This window comes from Panthera onca, chromosome B1 (genome assembly GCF_046562875.1).
Source record: "Panthera onca isolate mPanOnc1 chromosome B1, mPanOnc1 haplotype 2, whole genome shotgun sequence".
NCBI classification, from domain to species: Eukaryota; Metazoa; Chordata; class Mammalia; order Carnivora; family Felidae; genus Panthera; species Panthera onca.
In genome coordinates, this window is record NC_138342.1 from 128,425,732 (window position 1) to 128,452,768 (window position 27,037).

A 27,037-nucleotide genomic window follows, 5' to 3' on the forward strand; every position below is an offset into this window, starting at 1 on the left:
CACTCTTATGTGGATCCTGAGAAACTTAACAGAAGACCATGGGGGAGTGGAAGGAAAAAAAAAAAAAAGAGGTTAGAGAAGGAGGGAGCCAAAACATAAAAGACTCTTAAAAACTGAGAACTGAGAGTTGATGGGGGGTGGGAAGGAGAGGAGGATGGGTGATGGGTATTGAGGAGGACACCTGTTGGGATGAGCACTGGGTGTTGTATGGAAACCAATTTGACAATAAACTTCATATTTAAATAAATAAGTAAATACATAAACAAACAAATAAAAACTTTAAAAACAACAACAAATGGAGGTTTCAAGACCAACACTTATCTATAAATAAATAAATAAATAAATAAATAAATAAATAAATCTATAGCTCCCACATAAAAGATACTAAGTTCAAAAATATAAAAAATAAAAATAAATTTAAACTGTAGAATTTTATATATACAAAATGCCAGAAAAAAATTTTAATGTGAGTTATCAGCTTTATAGAAAATAAAAGGGGTATGTTCTGAGGAGAAAAGTAGTAAACATGCAAGAACAATCAAAGATAAATAGACACAGATAGGTTAGGATAGTTTCTAAAGCCCATTCTCAGGGCCAGTAGCTGGAAAAGAGAAAGCCTTTGGCACTAAGTTTGGAAACAGACCCAAAGGCTAATCTCACCAAATAACTCACTTAAATGGTCACTGGTGTACTGTTCTAAATGTATGCTATTTCCACTGCTTTGCTGGTCACCAAGGCATAAAAATATCTAACAGCAATCAGGCCATTAAAACAGATGTGCATCTAGCAAATTGCCGTATATAACAAAGTCATGTTCTCTCAATCAAAATTATTACAATATTATAGGTTAGTGGCATTCACAAGATGGGCTACCAAAAACAGAAGAGTTTTCCATTCTCGTTAAATATAAACAATAATTCAAGACAAATGAATACCCAAAAAAACTAATCATAATATGTCAAGATGATCACAGATATGTGAATATAAGTTTGAATCAATCAAACATAAAAAACAAGAGAGGCATCAAGTGAAAACAATCATGAATGTTTAACTACCCCAGAGTATCAAGTTATAGAGACTGAAAGCACCATTGCAAACACCCAGAAAAACATGAAAATCAACAAAGTGTGAGGTGTCAGAATGTAGATAAACAATCAAACTTTTAGTGATTAAAATTAAAAATAAATACAAATAACAAATAAGCTGCAACATTGGATTTGTTGCACCTCAAACTGCAAAATTATGGCAAGAATGTGCGATAAGTGCTTAGTTAAGATGGGAAAGGCATGAAATTTGTGGGTAGAAGACATGAATGGTAAACCTATTCCAACTGACAGTAACATGTTGTGCCAGAAACCACTGAGCCTCAACAAAGACTTTAAGACTTTAAGCAAGAGATAACCTGAAAAGAGTGACATCAAGCCATTTACTGCAAGGGATGGTTACACAAATTCAGTAACAGATTTGTCCTGAAAAATACAAACATTACTAGATAGGATGTATCTCCTAATGAAGTAGTGGCTGCCACATTTGTGGCAGAGTTAAGGAAATTAATTACAAAGAAAAGGATACGAGGGTGCCTGGCTAGCTCAGTCGGCAGAGCAAGTGACTCTTGATGTTGGGGTCACAAGTTCAAGCCCCACACTGGGTGTAAAGATTAAAAAAATAAAATAAAGTGACTGAACATTTATAAATGAATAAACAAATAAATAAATTGGGGTGCCTGTGTAACTCAGCTGGTTGAGTGTTGAGCATCCAACTTTGGATCAAGTCATGATCTCACAGCTTGTGTGGGTTTGAACCTTGCATCGGGCTTTGTGCCGAAGCCCGGAGCCTGGAGCCTGCTTTGGGCTCTGTGTCACCCTTTCTCTCTCTGCCCCTCCCTGTTCACGCTCTGTCTCTGTCTCTCTCAAGAATAAATAAACTTTAGGCAAAAACCTCTTTGATCTTGGCCGCAGCAACTTCTTACTCAACACGTCTCCAGAGGCAAGGGAAACAAAAGCAAAAATGAACTACTGGGACCTCATCAAAATAAAAAGCTTCTACACAGTGAAGGAAACCCATCAGCAAAACTAAAAGGCAACCAACAGAATGGGAGAAGATGTTTGCAAATGACATATCAGATAAAGGGTTAGTATCTAAAATCTATAAAGAACTTATCAAACTCAACACCCAAAAAACAAAGAATACAGTGAAGAAAAGAGCAAAAGACATGAAGAGACACTTCAGCAAAGAAGACATCCAGATGGCCTACCAACACATGAAAACATACTCAACATCAGTCACCATCAGGGAAATACAAATCAAAACCACAATGAGATACCACCTTACACCTGTCAGAATGGCTAACATTAACAACTCAGGGAATAACAGATGTTGGTGAGGATGCAGAGAAATAGGATCTCTTTTGCCTTGTTGGTGGGAATGCAAACTGGTGCAGCCACTCTGGAAACAGTATGCAGGTTCCTCAAAAAACAAAAATAGAACTAACCTACGACCCAGCAATTGCACTACTAGGCATTTATCCATGGGATACAGGTGTACTGTTTCGAAGGGACACATGCACCCCCATGTTTAAAGTAGCACTATCAACAATAGCCAAAATATGGAAAGAGCCCAAATGTCCATCAGATGGATGAATGGATAAAGAAGATGTGGTATATATATACAATGGAGTATTATTCAGCAATCAAAAAGAATGAAATCTTGCCATTGGCAACTACTTGGATGGAACTGGAGGGTATTATGCTAAGTGAAATTAGTCAGAGAAAGACAAAAACCTATGACTTCACTCATATGAGGACTTTAAAAGACAAAACAGATGAACATAAGGGAAGGGAAACAAAATAATATAAAAACAAGGAGGGGGATAAAACAGAAGAGACTCATAAATATGGAGAACAAACTGAGGGTTACTGGAGGGGTTGTGGGAGGGGGGATGGGCTAAATGGGTAAGGGGCACTAAGGAATCTACTCCCGAAATCATTGTTGCACTATATGCTAACTAATTTGGATGTAAATTTTAAAAAATAAAAAATAAAATTAAAAAAATAATATAAATAAATAAATAAACTTTTAAAAATCAAAACTAGATAACAATTTTTTTTTTTTTACTTTTTCAGGGGCGCCTGGGTGGCTTAGTTGGTTAGGCTTCCAATTTGGCTCAGTTCATGATCTCATCGCTTGTGAGTTCGAGCCCTGCATCCGACTGTGCTGACAGCTCAGAGCCTGGAGCCTGCTTCGGATCCTGTGTCTCCCTCTCTCTCTGCCCCTCCCCCACTTGCACTCTGTCTCTCTCTGTCAAAAATAAACATTAAAAAAAGCAAGCAAGCAAGCAAGCATGGGTGACAACCATCTTGTTAGTGAAATGGTTCCATCAATGCTTCATCCCAGAAGTGAAAAAATAATTGGAAGAGGAAGGGTTAGAATTTAAAGTCCCGTTATATACAATGTACCTGGCCATCCTGAAACCTGAATTTTGGTATGAAAATGAAAATGGCAAGGTTGTATTTTTACCTCCAAATATGACCTTATTGCTTCAGCCCTTTGACCAGGATCAAGGCCACCTCCACCCATCTAGTATTTGATTACACTCAATCAGCAACTGATGAAGACCCTAATCTAGACATAATGCAATGGTGGAAATCATTCCTTACTGCTGATGCAATAACATTCATCAAACTTCAATGGATGAATTAAAACCAGAAACTGTAAATGTCAGCTGGAAGAACTTATGAAGTCAGCAATGATTTTAAAGTCTTCTCAGGATCGATGGAGAAGTTAGGAAAACCATTCACTCAGCAAGACAAATTAGTGGAGAGGATTTGCTGAAATGCTTGATGAAGTAGTGGAAGAACGTACTGAAAGCCACTGAGAAATGTTAACAAATGAGGAATTGGAAAAACTTGTTGAGTCATCTATGGAGGAAGAAATGGAAGCAGAACTGGCAATGTGGACATTATAGAAATTTGCTTAAGTATTTCAAGTTGCACAGACATTGAAGGACAAAATTATGGAATATGATCCTCAGAAGGAACAGAGCATTAAAGTCACCCATATGATCACTGAAGGATTACAACTTCTGCAGCAACATTGATGAATTAAAAATAAAGTCAACAAATTCCCATTACAATGTTCTTTCAAAAGGTTTTTGCAAAAACAACCTTCAACTACCAAGGATCCCTTACCACTGACATCATGTGCTCCTGACATCCCACCATCAACATCGCTCAATGATCCAGGATCACCTGAAGCAGATGATCCTCTTTCTGACATACTGTCAGAAGGTCAACAGTAGCCCTAATGCTACATCACAAAACCTACATTATACACCTCACCTCCTCTCATCACACAGGCATTTTATCATCTCACATCACAAGAAGAATGACGAGTAAAATACAGTAAAATATTTTGAGATAGACCACATTCACATAACTTTTATTACAGTATATTATACTTGTTCTACTTTATAAGTAGTTACTGTTGTTAATGTCTTAATTTATAAATAAAAGTTTATCACAGATATGTATGTATAGGAAAAAACACAGCATACACAGGCTTCAGTACTATGCACAGTTTCAGGCATTAAGTGGGGAGTCTTGGAACATATTCCCCCCGGATAAGGGGGAACTGGTGTAGTTAGTTACATAGAAGTGAACTTCTCTACTGGTTATCATCAATTTAAGGAATTCCTCCTACATTTCCATTGCCTTCTTCAGAGCCAACAGAAGATACTTATTTTTGCTATCACAAATTATCTTGTACAGATATGTTTTCATGATGCTGCTGCTAGTATTCACTGAAGTTACAACTTTTCATGACTATCAGCATACTTTCTTTCAACCATTTGATTAGACTTTTCATTCTAAAGGTGAAGTATATTTCTTCGTCATATTCTATCTACATTCATAACCAGCAGACAAACTTTCAACTGCCCATTTAAAAAGACAGGTTAAAGACTATCATTCATTTAATGTTAAAATTCCAAGAACAAAATATGGCTTATGTAATACACATTTTAATTCAAAGCAATGTACATTTTCATAAAGTACAACCTGAATGTGCCACAGGGAATATCTTTTCTTCTGTATTATACTGATTTGCAGTCAAATCTGTTGTAAATAGTGTCTTGTATTTCCTAAGCAAACCAACTTGTTAACTCTTTCTTCTGTAAATATAAATATTAGAAAAGCTTTCAAAATTCTGAACTTGATTTTGAAATTTCTCTTTAATTTACTCCAATACTCTAAAAGCTAAATGGCAATTGAGCAATTATCAGTGTTGTTATCTTTTTTGATACCGTTTTTCCTAAAGGTATTTGTGACTGATAATTCCTAATTAATTACCGGATATTGTTCTAAATTACCCAGCTAAAGCACTAGTCATTAATCTTCACAATCATTTGACAGCTAATCTATAGCTGTTTGTAATGTTTGGAAAGCACTTCTCTAAACTACTAAAGATTCTCATGAGCTAATAACTACAACATTTATTTTGCCATTACTTTCAACTTAATTGTCACTCAAATTTACTAATTAGGAGATAAAAGATTGATACAACAATATATCAAGAGATTAACATTATTAATCCATATGTTTAAAAGACTTTAACCGATAAAAATTCAGCCTTTTGAATGTTAGGCTAAGTTTAGCAACCAACCTTCTTTACTAAGCAAATGCATCTTTTTCATGTGTTTTTTTCCTATGGAAATATCAGCTGAGTATTACATGTTAACTTCTAATTCTTAGGTTACCAACATTTCATAGTTGATAAATAAGATATCTATAAACACAGCTGAATCTCCCTATATGGGATATCAATCAGCATGTCTCAAAATGATCACTACCACACAACAGGAGACCTTTTACACAGGCTCGGTCCCACAGCTTGCAACAACAATGTTGCAAAGATAACAGATACAATAAAGTCAAGTTATTAATATTCATAAGCTTATCAATCTTATTTTAAGGTTATAAATTTTTACTGCTCTATTTTATGCAAAGCATCTTGATTACAAATCTAAATACTCTGGTTCAAATCTAAGTTCCTAAATGCTTCCTTATTACAACCTTACTGGAAGGGTATCAAGCATAAGGCTAGGCTACTACTTAAGAGAATTAGTTATAAAAAATTTTTTTTAAGTTTAATAACAAAGGGAAACAATCCTGTGAGGAAAACAAGTCCTATAACATGATTTGCACTATATATTCATCACATAAAAAACTTAAAAGTATTGTTTGAATAGGTAGTATATTTTGATAAGGTTAACGCACTACCACAAAATATGGCATGTTGTCATACTGAATATTTTAAGATGAAGGAATTTGAGAAAAAGCAGGTGCAGGAAGAACTCTCTGACCTCTCCATTCTCATCTGAAGTAGATTATAGAAACACCAGGTTCTAGAAGAACTCTCTGATCCCCTCCTGCTCTCCGAAGCCTCTCATGTGAGAGGTGCCCTCCCTATAACCCAGAGGAAAGGAGCTTCCTTATCTCAGAAGATACATGGATGCCAAAAAAAAAAAAAAAAAACTCCAAATGAATAGGCCTCGCTAATTTTCCCCCAGTTTACTACCCTTAGCTCATACCCTCTGTCCTATCGTGTTTTCCCATGACTTTCCACTCTTCATCAAACCTAGTATAAAAACACTCAGGCTTGGGGTACCTCAGGGGCTCAGTCGGTTAAGCACCCTACTTGGGCTCTGCTCATAATCTCATGGTTAGTGAGTTCAAGCCCCGCATCAGGCTCTCTGCTGTCAGCGCAGAGCCTACTTTGGATCCTCTGTTCCTCTCTCTCTCTCTATCCCTCCCCTGCTCGCTCATGCTCTCTCAAAAGTAAGTAAACGTTTAAGAAAAAAAAAAAAAAAAACAACTCAGGCTTAACCCTTTCTTTGGGTCTTTCACTTTCTAATAAAGGCTCCCATGTACTGTAAAACATATTAAGTAAATGTATATGCTTTTCTTCTGTTAATCTCTATTTATCAGTTTAATTTTCAGGCCCAGCCTGGGACTCTAAAAGGGTCAAGAAAAAGATTTTCCTCCCCTAAAATTCACATGATTCAAATATAAAACACTATGTAGTTTAAGTTTCTCTCCTACCACTGTCCTCGCTGGCACAATTCCCAACAATCAGGCGACCAGTTATTTCTTATGTACCTTCCCAGGGTAGTCTCATGCATATACAGACATAAATTCTCACTTTCCCACTTATTTTATTAACATCCAAAGTACAAACTGCTCCACAATTTCTTTTGTCATGTAATATACCTTGGTGAACTATTTCAGGATAGTTTTAATTTTTTTATATAGCTAAAGTAACTTTTGAAGTTAGTTTTCTACGGCTTGTTTGATGTCTTCTGTCCATTTTTATATTGGGCTTTCTTTTGCTATCTTCTTCTAGGAAGACTAGAACCTTTTTTTTTAATGTTTAGTTATTACTTAGAGACAGACACAGAGCGTGAGCAGGGGAAGGGTAAGACAGGGGGAGACACAGAATCTGAAGTAGGCTCCAGGCTCTGAGCTGTCAGCACAGAGCCCCACACAGGGCTTGAACTCACAAAGTCGGTCCCCTAAGCAACTGAGCCACCCAGGCACCCCTAGGAAGACTTTATATGTTAGCAATGTTACCTTTGCACTGATTCTAAATTGTTTTTCCAATATGTCATATGCCTTTTGACTTTGCTTATAGTGTTGTTTTTTGATCACAAAGTTTTTGTTTGTTTTAATGTAGTAAAAAACTATTAGTCTTTCCTCTTTAATGGTTCTAGATTCTAAATGACAATCTAAGGTTAAAGAATACTGCTCTGGATTTTCTTCTAGAACCTATTTATGGTTTCTCTCCCTACCAGTTAATTAATCCATATTTTAAATTACCTGGGGATCCAACTTTTTTTCCCCTTAGATGAAACTTCTATTATACAAATACCATTTATTAAAGAGTCCATTTTTCCCTGCTGACTGGAGATGCATCATTTATAATATGCTAAAGTCTTTATGAAATTTCATGTATTTTTGGACTTTGTATTTCCCAGGTCAGCCTATCTCTTCATGTGTCAATAATACATTTTGAAAATTTATGACATTTGGTATGTTGTAGTATTTTGTAGAGTCAGTCCCCTTGTCATTGCTTGTTACAGAGTTTACCTGGTTATTTCTATGTATTTTACTGTACTGTTCCTTAATGATTACCTTTAATAATTAAATAGCTTTCTCCCCACAAAAAGAAAAATGATTGGTTAGTATTATCTCAATACTTCACTAAATTTACAAAATAATCTAAAGAAACATCATGTTACTATAACTTTATGATGTTGAGTCTTCCTATTCTAGGAAATATGTTTTTCCATTTGTTCATGCCTTTTGTGTACCCTTTGGGAATATTTTAAAGACTTTTTCAGGGGCACCTGGGTGGCTCAGTCAGTTAAACATCCGACTCTTGATTTAACGGCTCAGGTCATGATCTCACAGTTAGTGGACTAGAGCCCCACATCAGGCTCTGCGCTAACAGTAGCAAGAAGCATGCTTAGGATTCTCTCTCTCTCTCTCTCTCTCTCTCTCTCAAACATTTTAAAAAAGATGTTACATTTTTAAACAGACGTTTTCAAGTAATTTGAAGTGTAGTTTAGAGTTTTATACACTATATTACCAGCAATATACAGAAATTACATAATTTGCCTAGAAATACCTAGAAGCACCTGGAAATAGCAGAATAATGCTGACACTGAAGTTTGGACTTCAGCAGTAAATACTCATTTGCAAGATAGAAAAGGATTAAAAACAAAGAGAGATGATGTGCAGAAAAATTTTTAATAATGTAGAGGCACCTGGGTGGCTCAGTCAGTTAAGCATCTCTTGATTTCAGCTCAGGTCATGATCTCACAGTTTCATGACTTCGAGCCCCAGAACAGGCTCTGTGCACTAATTGCACAGAGCCTGCTTTGGATTCTCTCTCTCCTTCTCTCTCTGCCCCTCACCTGCTCGTGCTCTGTCTCTCTCAAAAATACCTAAACATAAAAAATTTTTAACGTGCATAAGAATGGACGGTCAAAGAACATGGTTCATTTAAGACACTTGAGTTATTCAGTAAAACAATAAGATTAAAGTATTTCTAGAAGTGGTGAACAATAAAAACAGTAAGTATGCATGTAAATGCTAAACAGGTATTAGACTATTTAAGGCTTTGTGAACCCAGAGAAGGAGATGAAATTTTATCCTACAGGTAAGGACAAGCTTTATTTACACACCACTTGAAAAGGCAACTACCTAATTTACCAGAGAAATTAAAAAATTATTTTCAAATGGATTTGACTTATAAACCATACTATTCTACTCATATGTAGCTTAAAATAAACCCTCTACAAAAAAAAATGAAAAGAGTAAATAATAAAAAATGGAACATATCTATATATAATCTGTCAAGGAAAGACAAAAAGCAAAGTTTAAAGTAGAACAACTGTATTACATTAAAAAAGACTCTCTCCTGGACCAAAGTTAGTCAAGCTCCTCTGATCCTGCTACTCAATTAAGCCCTGTCTTTGCCATACCTGCATCTCTGAGTTTCAGCAAGGATCTTGTTAAGTCAGTTTAGAGAGAATCCCCACCCTCCATATCTTTTTTGTCTTTTTGTTTCCAGTTTTTACTTAAATTCTGGTTAGTGAATATATAGGGAAATACTGGTTTCAGGAGTAAAATTTAGTGATTCATCATTTATATATAACACCCAGTGCTTATCACAGTAAGTGCCCTCCTTAAGGCCATCACCCATTTTGCCCATCCCCCAGACACCTCGCTCCATCAACCCTCAGTTTGTTCCCTGTCTTTTAAGTGTCTCTTGTGGTTTGCTTCTCTTTTTTTTTTCCCCTTTCCCTATGTTCTTGTTTTGTTTCTTATATTCCACATGAGTGAAATCATATGGTATTTGTCTTTCTCTGACTTATTTAGTTTAGCATAATACACTCTAGTTCCATCCACATCATTGCAAATGGCAAGATTTCATTCTTTTTGATGGCTGAGTAATATTCCATTGTATATATATACCACCTCTTCTTTATCCATTCATCAGTTGATGGACATTTGCACTCTTTCCATAATTTGGCTATTGTTGATAATTCTGCTATAAATATTGGGGTGCATATCCCTTCCAATAAGCATTTTTGTAGGGGCGCCTGGGTGGCTCAGTTGGTTAAGCAGCCGACTTCAGCTCAGGTCATGATCTTGCGGTCCATGAGTTCGAGCCCCGCGTCGGGCTCTGTGCTGACAGCTCAGAGCCTGGAGCCTGTTTCAGATTCTGTGTCTCCCTCTCTCTGACCCTCCCCCGTTCATGCTCTGTCTTTCTCTGTCTCAAAAATAAATAAACGTTAAAAAAAAAATTAAAAAAAAAAATAAGAATTTTTGTATCCTTTTGGTAAATACCTAGTAGTACAATTGCTAGATCATAGGGTAGCTCTATTTTTAACTTTTTGAGGTACTTCCATTTGGTTTTCCAGAGTGGCTGCACTAGTTTGCATTCCCAGTATGAGAGTTCCACCTTTTCTACATCCTCACCAACATCTGTTGTTTCTTGTGTTGATAATTTTAGCCATTCTGACAGGTGTGAGGTGGTATCTCATTGTAGTTTCAATATGTATTTCCCTGATGATGAGTGATGTTGAGCATCTTTTCATGTGTCTGTTGGCCACCTGGCTGTCTTCTTTGGAAAAATATATATTCATGTCTTCTGCCCATTTCTTAACCGAATTATTAGTTTCTTGGATGCTGAGTTTGCAATGTTCTTTGTAGATTTTATAGTCCTTTATCAGATATGTCATTTGCACATATCTTCTCCCATTCCATAGGCTTTTTGTTTTTTGTTTCCTTTGCTGTATCTTGAAGTCCCAATAGTTCATTTTTGCTTTTGTTTCCCTTGCCTCCAGAGATGTGTCTAGTAAGAAGTTACTAAGGCTGATGTGAAAGAACTTACTGCCTGAGATGTGTCTAGTAAGAAGTTGCTAAGGCTGATGTCAAAGAACTTACTGCCAGTGTTCTCCTCTAGGGTTTCTATGGTTTCATGTCTCCATTTACATCTTCCATCCATTTGGAATTTATTTTTGTGTATGGCATAAGAAAGTGGTCCAGTTTCATTTTTCTGCATGTTGCTGTCCAATTTTCCTAACACCATTTGTTGAAGAAATTGTCTTTTCCTGCTTTGTGAAAGATTACCTAACCATATGGTTGTGGGTCCATTTCTGGCTTTTCTATTCTGTTCCATTGACCCTGTTTTGGTGCCAATACCATACTGTCTTGATGACTACACGTGATATAGCTGGAAATCCATAATTGTGATGCCTCCAGTTTTGCTTTTCTTTTTAAAAGCTGCAAGTGGCAATTCGGGGTCCCACCTTCAATAACTGATCAACCTGATTTCTGTTTCAATTTCTTAATCCCACCATCCCCAGTGACATCTTATCAACCTGGCCTGCTTTTAGAAAAAAAACCTGTTAAGTCTGTTTAACCAGAATCTCCTCTATCCAAGATGTGTCCTCTTATGAATTTTCCACCCACTGAGTCTCTTCCCCACTCCTACCCTCTTCCTTGCCTATAAATCCCCACTTTTCCTTGTTGTATTCAGAACTGAGCCCAGTTATACACTCAGGTCTCTTTTTCCCTGTTGCAATAGTTCCTGAATAAAATCTTATTTCACTGCTTTAAGGGCTGTCATGGGTTCTCTTGAAGAGTATCATATAGGAGTGCCTGGGTGGCTCAGTCGGTTGAGTGTCTGACTTTGGCTCAGGTCATGATCTTGCGGTCCGTGAGTTCGAGCCCCACGTCAGGCTCTGTGCTGACCACTCAGAGCCTGGAGCTTGCTTCAGATTGTGTGTCTCCCTCTCTCTCTGTCCCTCCCCACTCATGCTCTGTCTCTCTCTCTCTTTCTCTTTCAAAAATAAATAAACATTAAAAAAATTTTTTTAAGAAAAAATTTTTAAAAAAGAGTATCGTATATATAATCCTACACATATGCTATATGATATAATGCTATTTGTTCTCAAAGGCTTTAAATTAATTTTCAATATATTTTTTAAAATTTATCTCCACCAATTTTTCTGAATAGAGTTTTGGAGAAATCCAGTATATGGAAAGTAAATTAATACACTCAATCATTTCCTTCTAAAATTTTAAGTAGTCTAATATACAGAAGTTACATCAAAGTTAAATCAATTTTTGGTCTGAAGTTTAACTTTTTTTAGTAAGCAACCCTAATAAATATAAAAAACAAACTTTATTCTTTCATAAAATGATTTTTGACCAACACTTTCTTATTAACACCAAGTGAGGATGCAATTTAAACAGATGCATGGGGCACCTGGGTGGCTCAGTCAGTTAAGCCTCTGACTCTTGATTTTGGCTCAGGTCATGATCTCGTGGTTCATGAGTTCGAGCCCTGCATCAGGCTCTGGATTGATAGTGCGGTGCCTGCTTGAGATTCTCTCTCTTTCTCTCTCTCTCTCTCTCTGTCCCTCCCCCACTCTCACTCACTCTCTCTCAAAATAAATAAACCAAGCTAACATAAAATAGGAGCACCTGGGTGGCTCAGTTGGTTGAGCATCCAACTTCTGCTAAGGTTATAGTCATGCATTTCATGAGTTCGAGCCCCATGTCATGCTCTGTGCTGACAGCTCAGAGCCTGGAGTCTGCTTCAGATTCTGTGTCTCCCTCTCTCTCTGCCCCTCCCCTGCTTGCACTCTGTCTCTCTCCCTCTCAAAAATAAACATTAAAAAAAAAATTTTAAATAATAAGTAAAATAAAACAAAACAGAAGCCTTCTAACCACTTAGTACTTTCTTAATCTCTATAAATATCATAGTAACACATGGAAACATTGTAGAATTTAAAAGAAACTTATTTAAAAGAATAAATATATTCTACCCTCAAACCTCCTTAAATTATGAAAATCTATCTAAAATAATAGTTGCTCCCTAGTTCTGCAACATGCTTAAAAATACATATTTAGTAATAAACATCAAGTTAAGTCCATTTTGGTAAGGATATGGTCCAGATATATTATTAAATACCTGTGGCAATAGCTGAGATATAGAGAATGCTTATTGTACAATGTTTTAAGCATTTGTCACATACTGACACACATAATCTTCAGAACAACCCTAAAAGACAAGTAGTATTATCCTCATTTATCTAGATAAAGATAGGAAGCACAGTGACATAAAATATCATACAGTTAATAACTTATTAATTTTTGTTTATAAAAAGTCATCTTGACCCATTTTAAGAACTGTTTAGACAGGTGCTCTCATAAAAACTAGAGTATAAATGGGTACAAATTTTTAGATGGTAATTTAGCAATATCCTTTAGAACCTCTTAATACATGTAAAGGCTCCTGGAATTATAGGAATTTACCCTACAAAATAGGAGATATTTATATAAAGCAGGCCCAGCACTGTTCAAAGATAAGGAAAAGTTAAACTATGGTGTTAATGCAGTACATTGTAACACAAATCAGTAGATTTTTAAAATATCACATCCACCAATTTTTCCAAATAAAATTTTGGAGAATGCCAAAAAAATGAAAACTACCTTATTTACTCAGTCTTCCTTCCTATAACTACAAGTGACCTGATAACATTCAGATGTTATAAAGCTCAGCTTTTGCACTTAACTTTACGGCTCCATAATATGATGTACTGTATATACCTAATAATATGCAGCCACTGAAATTCATGTAAGTGTGAATAACTTTTACTCACTGATTATTTTAAGTCACAGACCCATCCTACTTCATGGCAATATAGGCCTAGACAAAAGATAGTACCTAAAGTTTTGAGTTTGGGGTGCCTGGCTGGCTCAGTCGGTAGAGCAACCTATTCTTGATCCCAAGGTCTTGAGTTCAAGGCCCATGCTGGCCATGGGCCTACTTAAAAAGTAAAATCCATAAAAATAAGAGAAAGTTTGAGTTTTACTTGTTAAAGAAAAAGGATATTTTTTAACAGTTCTCGTAATTCAGGATATTTTAAATGCCTTAATTTAAATTTTAATTGAAGAGTAGAAGCAATCTAGCATACCAAGTGGAAACAGAATCAATTAATGCCTCAAGATAGTGTTAAAGTTAAAGCATTTTAAAAAAGGAAAAGTGGGATGCCTGGTTGGCTCAGTCAACAGAGCGTGCGGCTCTTGATCTCAGAGTCATGAGTTCAGGCTCCACACTGGGCACAGAGCCACTTAATTAAAGAAAGCAAAACAAAGCAAAGCAAAGAAAAGGAAAGGAAAAGGATCAACAATAACAACCTGGAAAATACCTAAGAAAATAATGGAATTACAAAGGTTACTCTTAACAGGTACATATTTGAAACCCTGAGACCAAAGTAACCAACACAGGGCAGTTACACTAGAAAACCCTATTACTGCTTATAAAATCTAGTTCAGCTGTTGGAGGAGAGAGATACAGTGACAAACAGCTTCCCTACTACAAAGGTGGCAGGAAATCTATCAAACTGGACAATAAAATTGCAATTGAGTTTCTTTGGCTTTTTATAGCAGCTGAATGTATCCTGATGTAACTCTGCAAAAGCTATACAATTCTGCAACATTAGTTTTTTACACACCAGTACTTTATCAAGATCCACGTTATAAATTTATGATATTGAGATTTTAAATGGCTGCACAAAGAAAAAATAAGCATCACTTCAGTATCACATGTATAAAAATGTAAAGCTTCAGAGTGAGTATTTTTAGAGAAAAAAATTTGGTCTCAATACTTCTGGCAGAATTTCTAACAACACGCTACAAACTGTTCACCTACTTACTGAATCACTTCAGCTCCATCCTAAACTTTAGTAAATATTCATTTGAAGCACCTTAGAATGTCAGCTGTCCATTGCAAAGACAGATGTCAAGATATTATTAAAAGTCCAAAGTAATTAACATAGCAATATTCAAATAAATTACTTTGTAAAACCTTATGAGAAAAGATTTTCATTAATGAAAAATTTTCACATAGAGAAATAAAACTAAAGGACATTTATTAAGCTTTAAAGGTAAAAACCACAAGAACTAATGTATACTACAGTTTTAAATTTTTTTCCCCCTCACAGCATTAAGTAAAGGTTTAGCATTTATTTTTAAAAGTATACTTAAGCAGCAAACAGTAATAAGTCTAGTTTTACTCAGATAAAAATACTCTACAATTGACTTAATCAGCATTTATTCCATTTTGTAATTTTAATACTAAAACTTGACTCAAAGACTGGTTCTTGGCCCAAAACAGGCAAGACAGGCCTCTCCATAAAGTAACTATTTTCTTTGTAAAGGTTTTAATATCTGTTTAAAGCTGTAAGTCACTGGAGTAAAGAAAAACGTAAGTTAAAACTGTATATGTAAACTATGTATAATATATAAACTATAAATACATATAAATAATAGTTGTATGTAATAGTTTTATAAGCTATAAATATATAACATATATAAACTATATATAATATACACATAAACTATAAATACATATACTTAAAATATACAAATCATACTTTTGGGTTTTTTTGTATAAGTGGAGTTTATACTTCTTCTTTCAACATTCTCTACACCATAACATATGCTCCCAGAATGACATAAAACGTTTTCATTAATTTTTAAAATGTATTAAGGGGTCTTAACTGGGGTCCATATTCAATTTATGTATAATTCCTCTATATCTGTGATACTTTCTAAAGAATATATTACATTAACAGCTTAGTGTAAAGGCAGGAAGGGAAGAATTTTATAAAGGTTAGTAAAAATAATTCTGTACACTCAGAGGGGCACTTGAAATACAGAATGCATAAGAAGGGATAACTTTAAAACACAGATTTCTGGGAACATCCCATGAGATTCAGATTAAGATTCTGGGGTGAAGTGCAGGAGACTATAATAAAATATACATCTCAAGTTACTCTGATGAGAGATTCCCAAATCAGACTGTGTGCGGTTATGGTACACATACTTTCAAGACAGCTGCTGCAGCTATTTCGTCAGTCACTGATAACAGAAGACTGAGATGCTAAGGCACATACAGGGTGCCCCGGTACCATGTGACAGCTAAACTAGACAGCCCAAACAATGATGGTGCGCATCTTCCTTCTTCCTGCAACAAATATTTAATGTGCAACTGCCACATTGCTCTATGCACAATTCTACAGGAGATATAAAGATGTATAAAATCTTTTGTCCCTACTCATCAGAGCTTACAAGGAACAACCAAAATAAGATGTAAGAGCTCATTTCTAACAAATAATATAGTAAGAGAGATATTATAGGATCACTCATAATTAAATGGCAAACATTTGCTGTATCACTCATTACTGCTCTTCTTCATGTACGTTACATATTCCCAAGCAAACCAACAACTCACCATGCTTTTTCCTCAGTAACACCACCTCTGTACCTCTGTTTATGTCAATTCTTCCACCAGTGATTTTCATCATTCCAGTCTTTACATGCCCAAATCCTATTTACCTTTCAACACTGTCATCAAATGACATCTGTTCTACCAGTGTCTCAGACAGCCTCATGTGAGGCTGTCTACCCATTCACTGTGAGTATCTCTTCTATGGCATTTATTCCTTCCTGCCTTGTTTTTTAGTGTTTTACATATATATATATATATATAAAATATTATCTCCCATATTAGAAAGTAACTTTTTTTAGGATAAGATCTGTTCCTGATGCATCCTTCTATCTTTCATAGTAGCTAGAGGTACTCAAATACAAGAAGATAGGAAGAAAGGGAGTAGTGGAAAGGAAAAAAAGAGTTAAGGTAGAAATGGGAAGAAAAGCAGTACACAACTACTGTAAGACTTGGACACAGGTGATTGAAAACAAATGAGAGAGGGGCGCCTCAGTGGCTCAGTCAGTTATGCATTCGACTCTTGATTTTGGCTCAGGTCATGATCTCATGGTTCATGAGTTCAAGTCCCGCATCTGGCTCTACGCTGACGGCATGCAACCTGCTTGGGATTCTGCCTCTCCCTCTCTCTCTGCCCTTCCCCTGCTTGTGTGCTCTCTCTCTCTCAAAATAAATATAAACTTTAAAATATATTTTTTAAAAGAAAAAAGAAAATGAATGAGAGAGACCACAGAGTATGTAACCACTCAAGCAGAGACAAAACAAACACAGATTCACTGAGGACAGAACAGAGAGAAAGAGACATAGGCTGGGGGAAAGGAGAAGACAGAGGGTACAGAATGGAGGAAGGAATGTTGAAGAGAAGAACAGAGAGAGGGACAGGAAAGAGGAAAAGTGGCCAAAAGAAGAAAGAGAAACAAACAAAGGGGGAGAGAGTTAGCTAGGCAGTGATAGATGGCAGCAGCAGGGACAGAAGGCAGCACAGATTGCACTAGATACCCACAGTACCTAATAGAGCAGAGGGGTGGAGAAGACTGAGTAGAGAGGACAGGTAGAGGGGGAGAGGAAGAGAAGCTGAGTGAGAAATGGGAATGGGAAAAGGAGGGAGACAGAGAGAGACTACTTAAGAGAAATACCAAGAGAAAATTAAGTGCTGTGAATTCACACAGAATGCACTATAAGTGATTGAGGGAGTTAAATCCTGAAAAATATGAAGGATATGGCTAATTACAAAGGAACACAAAGTTCATGCCATGAATAAACAAAAATGAAGCTTTTTAACAAAGAATGATATAACTTTTAAAAGTTAAAAAGTTAAGTGGAAGGTAAGGCAGGAAATCCTTTGTTCAAAAGGAAATGAAAGATTGAGTAGAAACTCTTGTTAAAAAAAAAAACTTTGCCTTTTTATGAAAATTAAAACAAAGGGTTTGTGGAGGGAGTAACATTACGTAAGTTATTTTTAGCATAATAAACTTACAGGAAAATAATACCTAAGGCTACTGATCATTAGAAATATCCAGAGTAGAAATGATCTAGACATGTATAAAGAACTACAAACCACTAAAGGGAAGAAAAAAAAAATATTTTAACATAGGCAGAAAACAAAAGCTTGCAAAAATAAGAACTTTAAAGTGTCATGAGGGGCACCTGGGTGGCTCAGTTGGTTGAGCGTCCATCTCTGGATTTCAGCTCAGGTCAGGATCTCATGGTTCACTGAATTCAAGCCCTGCGGTGGGCTCTGTGCTGACAGCACGGAGCCTGTTTGGGATTCTCTCACTCTCTCTGTCTCTCTCTGCCCCTCCCCTGCTTGTGCATGCACACACGTGCACACTAGCTCGCTCTCTCTCTCTCTCAAAATAAACATTTAAATAAATAAATAAATAAAGTGTCATGGATTAGAGGGTGAAACATTACTTAGGATCTAGCAATTCTACTCCTACTTATATTTCCTAGAGCAGTGCTCTTTTCAAACTGAGGATAATTCACCTGGCAGATCACAGAATCAACCTACTGGGGCATCATTAGCATTTTTTAACAAAAAAGAAAACCTAAGAATATATCCCTATATACCAAAGTTTAGGAAGGGTAAATACTGTTTCCTGAAACCTCTGTTTCAGGTGTTTGAGAGAAGGGTGCATGCATGTGAGTGTGTACATACATACATGGTCACTATAAATTTCCTACTGGGAGCCACATTTATAAGAAGTATAAAACTGACAACTATAGTAAAACCGTTGCCTTTGAGCATCCTGACTTATTCATAGCAGTATAAATGAATGAACCAAAGCTGTATGTAACAATAAAAAATAATTCTAAAAACAAAAAGTTTGAGAAAAAATAAGGAATAGAAGCATCCACACAGTATGATGTCATTTTCATAAAATACAAAAATAGGGAAAATCAGATCATATATTATTTAGGAATATATTTTTCAACTTTTTAAAGAAGGAAATGATAAACACAAAATTCAAAATAGAGATTAGATTTAAGGTGGGGGTTGAAAAGGGAGAACCACATAGCATGTTCTTAAGTTGGGTAGTCACAATTCTATTATAACACTTCACAGCATACACACTACACAAATTATTGTAGATATAAGTAATTATTTTAAAAGTTGGGTTTATATCAAACATGAAGTGACTCAGGGTCTGAACTAGTGTGTTGGAAGTGAGAATTAAAACAAAGAGATGAATAGGAAGAATGATAGAGCTGTAACAAAGGAAAACAGTCACTGAGAATTTATTCTATTTTCTGTGATTTCTTTCATTAACTTCTTATACATATCCACATTTACCATTTCTAGATTAGACAGTGATAGTTAAAAAAAGTTTAGAAACTTGTCTGAGTTTACACAACCACAAAATACTATAAACCAGAATTCAAACCCAGAACTATCCTTCGTCCAAAGCCCATGTTCACTTCATTACATACACAAAGGGACTGGTAACTAAATATAAATGTTTAGTCAAAAATGTTCAGAAATTCAAAGATACTGGAGGTACTTCCTAGTTTAACCTCCTAATCCTGTACACAGGAAATTAAAAGACTATTGTCCTTAAATATTCTATGAATTCAGCAGTTCTCAAGCTCTTTCATCTCAGGATGCTTTACACTCTTAAAAAGTACTGTGGCTCCCCAAAACTTTTTATTTTTATGGGGTATATCTATTACTACTTATCATATTAAAAATTAAGACTAAGAAACCTTACAAATACACATTCCAAAATAACAATAAATCCATTATATGTTAGTGTAAATAACATAATGAGAAGATAATAATGAGAAGAGTGCTAGGATTTCACATTTTCGCAAATCTCTTTAAATTCTAGCTTAATAGATGTTGCACTCTAATATCTGTTTTTATATTCAATGTGTTGTATTATATACTGTTTTGATTTATGTATATAAAAAAATACACTTTCAAAAGACACATAGCTGGGAAAGGAGGACCTCACACATTTTCTGAAAAAGTCTCATAGGCTTGCAATGTCTTCAGGCTGTACTTTATGAATTACTGATCTAGGCACTTGGGTAGTTGTCAGTTAAGCGTTCGACTCTTGGTTTCAGCTCAAGCCATGATCTCATGGTTCATGAGTTTGAGCCCATATCGGGCTCCACACTGACAGCATGGAGCCTGCCTGGGATTCCCTCTCTCCTTCCTCTGCCCCTCCTCCACTCTGTCTCTCAAAATAAATAAACTTTAAAAAGTAATAAAAAGATTTGAAAAAAAGAATTACTGATCTAAAGTTTATATTCTTCTAGCCATTCTTCTTAAGGACGTGAACAAACAAAAGTATGTACAAAAGCACAGAATTAACATATAGTAATTTGAAATTTTGAAAAATCTAATTTAGGGGCGCCTGGGTGGCTCGGTCGGTTAAGCATCCGACTTCGGCTCAGGTCATGATCTCATGGTCCGTGAGTTCAAGCCCCGCGTCGGGCTCTGTGCTGACAGCTCAGAGCCTGGAGCCTGTTTCGGATTCTGTGTCTCCCTCTCTCTCTGCCCCTCCCCCGTTCATGCTCTGTTTCTCTCTGTCTCAAAAATAAATAAACGTCAAAAAAAAAATTAAAAAAAAAAAAGAAAGAAAAATCTAATTTATACTGATACTCCCCTAACCTAGAATTCCCCTAGATCTGAAATCCAATCCAAATGTATGTAAGACCCAAACTCAATCCTGTTTTTCTCATTATCTTTTGTAAAGAGGAATACAATACTAGCAGAAAATTAGTCCAGACTGCAGCAGCCTACTACAATAGAAATCAAAAGATCTGGGCATCAGCACAAACTAAATTAATTTCAACAAGAGGTAGCAAATAGTTTCTGTAAAGTACCAGAAAGTAGATATTTTAGGCTTGGAAGCCATACAGTCTCTGTTGCAAATACTGAATACTTATAGCATGAAAGCAGCCACAGAAAATATAAAAATAGATGGAAGTGGCTGTGTTTGAATAAAACTTTATTTATAAAAACACGGGCAGAACCCCGTTTTAGACTAGTCAGCTCAAAAAATGTAGTGACTAAGAACATTTTTATAAAATCAAATCTTTTTCTTATTTATCACTGCATTATTCTCAAACATAAATTAGAGCAGTATCTTCCAATCTAAGATATCTTTGTAAATCCTTGTGATAATAACACACCCTCCTCTCACTGAGTAAGAAGAAAGCAGAATATATAACTCTTAGGTACTTTCAAATAACTAAAAGTTATTCAAGCACCTAAATAAGTACATTGAGGAACTGGCAATATATTCCACAAGAATGGCAAAATATTCCAGAATAATAAACTATGAGAGTAAAAAAAAAAAATTTAAAGATATATCAAATTTACCATTTCTGTTCTTTATTCTTTCTAGTTAATTTATAATAATATAATTGTATGGTTATATTCCTTCTGAGTATAGAAAGAGTTCTTAAACCAGATACAAAATGCATAAACCATGAAAGAAACTAAATTTTACTGCGTTAATATTTGAAATGTAAAATTTCCTCAGAAAATACAAACACAAAACTCTAAAACTTAAGTAAATAAATTGACAAAAGATATTCATAAATAATACAGTAATCAAAAGATTAAAACAAGAATATATTTTTTAAGTTCCCACAAAACAATAAGTAAATGTAAATTAAAATTATGGAGGTACAGCATTTAAAATTCATCAAATGTATGGGGTACCTGGGTGGCTCAGTCAATTAAGCTTCCGACTTTGGCTCAGGTCATGATCTCACGGTTTGTGAGTTCAAGCCCCACATCCGGCTCTGTGCTAACAGCTCAGAGCCTAGAGCCTGCTTCGGATTCTGTGTCTCCCTCTCTCTCTCTGCCCCTGCCCTGCTCACACTCTCTACCTCTCAAAAAGTGAATAATGTTAAAAAAAAAATTTTTTAATTCACCAAATGTGCAAATTTTTAAAACTCCAGCCATACCAAGTGCTGAGGTGATGTGAATCAATGAGCACTTATACATCACTGGAGAGTATGTAAAGTGATATACCAATCTGGGGGAAAAAATTGCATTATCTTCTAATGTTCAACATCTGCATCTTACAAGTAAACAGTTCCACTTCTAGGAATGTAGAGAGAGAAACTTACAAATATATACAAAATGTATCAAAAATGTTCATCAACTGGTAAATGGATAAAGCCATACCATGGAATACAACACAACTGAGAAAATGAACCCAACTACATGGGTCAATATGGATGAATCTCAAACAATGATAAGTAAAAACAGCCAGCTACAGAAAAATGCATTTAATGTGATATTCTTTATATTAAGTATAAACATGAAATATAAATTATTTACTGTTCAGATGTGTATGTGTTAAAATATACATAAGAAGGAAATAGAAATAATGAAAACACCCAAATTATAACCTTAATTATAAGGGGAAGGAAAGAGGGCATAACAATGATAGACAAAGAAAACTGGGATGGAGAACCCAATGTCATAAATACTGGTAGGTACATTATTCCTTATACATTTTTGTAGGTGTAGAATATTTCATTAAAAACATTTTAAACAAAAGCTATATAAAAATAACTTACACTGGCTTAAATTAAAAAAATAAAAATAAAAGACTAGCAGATTCTCCCAAATCAATTTTTTAACTGACTGTAATGTGACCAAAGGACACATATTAGCCCAAGCTTTTCTAGTTAACTCAACCACCTTACATTACTAAAATACCTTCTCATCTTTGAATATACTGCGCCACCTTGTGTTCAAAAGCTTCAAACTACCCTAAAATTTAGAGAACCGTATCTGTGAAAATGGCTACTTGAAAATATAAGTTCCTTTATGCTATGCCATGAGGTTTCACTTTATTAAGCACAATAAAAACAACATTTGAAACCTCGTTTTGATTCTGAAGAAATTGGAAAATTTTTCTTCTTAGTGATTCCTTTTAGTTGTTCTTTCACTGTGCTTTCAGAGAATGTCTTTTTTCCTTGCTTTTAAGTACATAAAATTTTTAAATGAGTAAAACACAAAATTATAGACATTTATAACACTAAAATAAATTTTCATTAAAAAAACTTACCTTTGAATGTGTGATTGATAAGGTATCTACCCACACACGCCAGCCACCCCACTCATATTTGACTGCATGGTAAAGTAGGATTCTGAATATTGCATAAACCATTTCTGTTATCTTTTGCTCATCAGAATTCTTAGGATTGAAATAACAAAGAGAAAGCATCCATTCTTGCCATACAGAACACTGTAACAAGCTCCTGAAAATTATAAGAGGATATTGAATTACTAAAAAAAACTTTTTTTAATTTAAAAAATTTAAAAAAAAAAAAACCCTCATCTCTAAGAATTCTAAAAAGTAAAAGTTCAAAACAAAATAAGCCAAAAAAAAAAAAAAAAAAAAGCCACCTCCATCTATTAAAACAATTAAAGAAGGTGGTACTGAAATTGACTTTAAATATAAGGTACATTACTTATATACCCTTAATGAAAAAAGCATATGGAAAATTCATTGCACAGTATTTTTTAAAGCAATTTTTCTTAGATAAAATTCAAACCTTACCTTCTGTTTTCTCTACTGTTATTAAAAAGTTTAATCATATCAGAAAGAAAGGCTCTGCGAACTTCCATGCTTTCAGGACACTGGGGAGAATTTCGAAGTAGGGTTGCAATTACTTTTAGTATCTCTGTAAGACAATTCATAAATTAGTAAAAACCAAAACATTACAAAAAATTCATGATGGAAGATCACTAATATATTTCTCTAGCTTCCCTGACATAGATGTCTACTGAAAACATCCTTGTATTATAAAAAAAAATGATCACCTGCAGAAAAAAAATGACAATACATCTATTTAGAAAGCCTCCATGAATAAGGAATTTTTTATTTCATCATTAGAATGTATGAAAGTAAAGCCAAATTTTAAAATGTTATATTAAATAAAATTGTTATCTATGAATTAAATAGTAAAACTAACAATTTTCCATAATTTCTGCCAATTAGTAAAGTTGATCTCAAACTCAAAAGCTGTAATCAAAATCTCAGAAAAAGTTCTCAGCTTTTCAACAAAATAGATGTTTTATGCACAAAGCTTTCCATTTATCATAGCAAATTTTAAAAGCTACTACAATTTTCCTCCATGATTTTAAAAGTGAAATTAGGGGGGCGCCTGGGTGGCTCAGTCGGTTTAGCGTCCGACTTCGGCTCAGGTCATGATCTCACGGTCTGTGAGTTCAAGCCCCGCGTCGGGCTCTGTGCTGACAGCTGAGAGCCTGGAGCCTGCTTCACATTCTGTGTCTCCCTCTCTCTCTACCCCTTCCCTGCTCATGCTGTGTCTCTCTCTGTCTCAAAAATAAATAAACATTAAAAAAAAATTTTTTTTTAAGTGAAATTAGGTTAAAAAACAAATAAAATTAAAACCTATTCAACACCCCAAATACAAATGAAATTGCTACTGTAATGGTCTTAAAAATAACGCTGTCTAAATTTCTAGTATTTAGCTTTAAGGAAAAAAATTCTTTAAAATATATACTTAAATCCAGAACTATAAAGAAACAAAAACAGCTATAACCCTGAATTTAAAATTAAATAAACATATTAAGTTTTTACCCTATTACAATTCAGAACTTCTGAACTAGCCTTTTGCCAAGGTTTTTGGTGAATGCAAAACAGCAAGTACAAAGATATTTTATCATACAATAAAAGACATTTGGGAAGTAATTTCTGAATTCTTCTAATGACAAATTGAAAAATTTCTCTGCCTGGAAAATGATTACAATGATGATAATAATCATAATAATAATTGTAATGACAATAATAGACACTTAATTTTGAGAATATACTATCATGAGGTACTATTTTAAGAAAACCCATATATAATGATAGCTAAATACTGATTTTATCCCCTTTTTAGAGATAAGAAAACTGAGGCACACAGAAATTAAGCAATTCACACAACTATTAAGAAACATAAACAATATAAAAACCTGGGCAGGTGATGCTTTTAAACACCATACTATAGTGTGTGCCTTTCTGAGATAGTATATTACATAGATCATACATTCTAAAATTCTTACTTCAATAAGTCATCTCTATAATCATAAAATATAATTTATATTTATATACATATACTCAAGATTTTCTCCTTTTCTTACTCTCTAAAATAATAACAGCAAGTCTCCCTGAAGGATGAGGAAAATTAAACTTCCCAGACATGTTTTTAAAACTAGTACTGAAACAGAGTACCAGAAACACAACTCACCGCACAAAAGGTAATTAAATTTCTAAACTCTACAAGTCAGTTATTTCAATGTCAATAATCTTAAAAAGATGAAAAATGTACACTTTGTACAAGTGCTTAAAATTCTAAATATCAAAAGAAAAGACTGTTCAACAAGACTAAGTTCATAAACAATAAAAAAAAGCAGATATTTTTCAATTCCAAACTTGGTATTCCTAACTTGACATTAATTTAAGATGAAAGCTACCTCCATGGTTCATGTAATTTGGCCTGACATCACTAAATGGTGCAATCAAAACTTTACTGAAAATCTGAACATACATTAAATCAGTATCTTACATACACAATTCTTCAAAACCTCTATATAAACATTTCCACATAACCTAAGGTTAATTAGATGTTATATTCAATATTAACCAAAAATAAAAGTAGCATTATATCATTCCCTATAATGAAACATTCTTTGAACACTATGTTCTCAACAATATCAACTTCAGGTTTTTCTCAGTGACTTTCTTTTTATTGGCAAAAAGTACTTTTTTTTTTTTTTTTTTTTAATTTTATTTTTGAGAGAGAGAGAGCACGAGTGAGGAAGGAGCAGAGACAAGGAGAAGCAGGCTCCAGGCTCTGAGCTGTCAGCACAGAGCCTGATGCAGGGCTTAAACCCACAAATTTTAAGATCATGAACTGAGCTAAAGTCAGACGGTCAATCTACTGAGCCACCCAGGCACCCCAAAAAGTACTTATTAAAAGTATAAAAAATAAGGGGAGAAATGTGGGAAAGTACTCAAAGGATACAAACTTCCAGTTATAAGCTGAGTAAGTTCTGGGTATCTAATGTACAACATGGTGACTACAATTAGTTAACAATACAGTATTGTACAATGAGAAGTTACCAAACCAGCAGATCTTAAAAGTTCTCACCACACATACACACAAAAAATTCTAAAGATACTGTGATGGACGTGTTAACTAACCTTACTGTGGTAATCATTTCACAATATATACATATATCAAATTGTTTCATTAAGTTGTACACCTTAAACTTATACAATATATGTCAATTAAATGTCCATAAAAACAAAAACAAAAAAATAAAAGTATATAAAATACATACGAGGATTCTGTATCTTTACTGAAGAATCAGGATCTGGATGCTGTTTATGTATCACTTGAGTACAAATATGTTCTATAAGAATCTACAGAAGGAAAACAATAGATTAGCATAATCACTGTACCATTAATATAAATGAACATAAGTCAGCACTAATCAATGTTAAGTATACAGTCCAATGCTGTCATGCTAACCATCTTCTGTATTTTATAAAATAAATGATTTCAACATTGTAACTCTATTTTTACTTAATTACAAAACAAGACATCAAACAATCAATACAATGGAGGAAATACTTAACAGAGATGTCCATACTGTTTAATAATTAACAGATTAATAGATTTAAGATGCAGCTATATGTGCTTTATATAACTAATTTCAAAACTGTGTATCAAATCTAAATTACCTTATTTCATCTAGACATTAGCAACTAGCTTATAAAGTCATTCTCAAAATATGAAATAAGATTAAATTCTAAATATATTCTTACCTCAAACAAAACATTATACGTGGTCATTGTGATTAAATTTGTCTGAAGCATGAGTCTTTCTGCTAGCAATGAAAACAATCCATGTCCAAGCATGACTTCAGCTTTTCTTCTGTGATTTCATAAAAAGAAATAATCAAATGCAGAGTACTATTATCTACTATTTAGTATGCAAGTTGGATGAAGAAGATACAAAAATGTTTTTCACATTATCCACAAATTCCAGCTCAGTAACTCTCCCACTTTTCTTTAACCTAGAATTCATAAGGCCACAAAATCTTTAAGCAGAGAAATACAAACTACAATGTAAGCACAGCTGAAGTTTAAAAAATATATACACAAGACTGGCTATGTCACAG

The 27,037-nt window shown here is 34.5% G+C and overlaps 1 protein-coding gene across 6 annotated transcripts in view; it reads right to left on the reverse strand.

Moving 5' to 3' along the window:
• Positions 1-27,037, reverse strand: part of LRBA (LPS responsive beige-like anchor protein) — a 779,818-nt gene that overhangs the window by 588,926 nt on the left and 163,855 nt on the right. For all 6 annotated transcript variants that reach the window (XM_060655634.3, XM_060655639.3, XM_060655638.3 and 3 more), the window contains exons 19-22: positions 26,682-26,790; positions 26,195-26,276; positions 23,400-23,523; positions 22,905-23,097 (exon numbers count right to left, since the gene is read on the reverse strand). In XM_060655634.3, the coding sequence (XP_060511617.2) occupies positions 22,905-23,097; positions 23,400-23,523; positions 26,195-26,276; positions 26,682-26,790 (508 nt within the window). The remainder of the gene's footprint in view (positions 1-22,904; positions 23,098-23,399; positions 23,524-26,194; positions 26,277-26,681; positions 26,791-27,037) is intronic.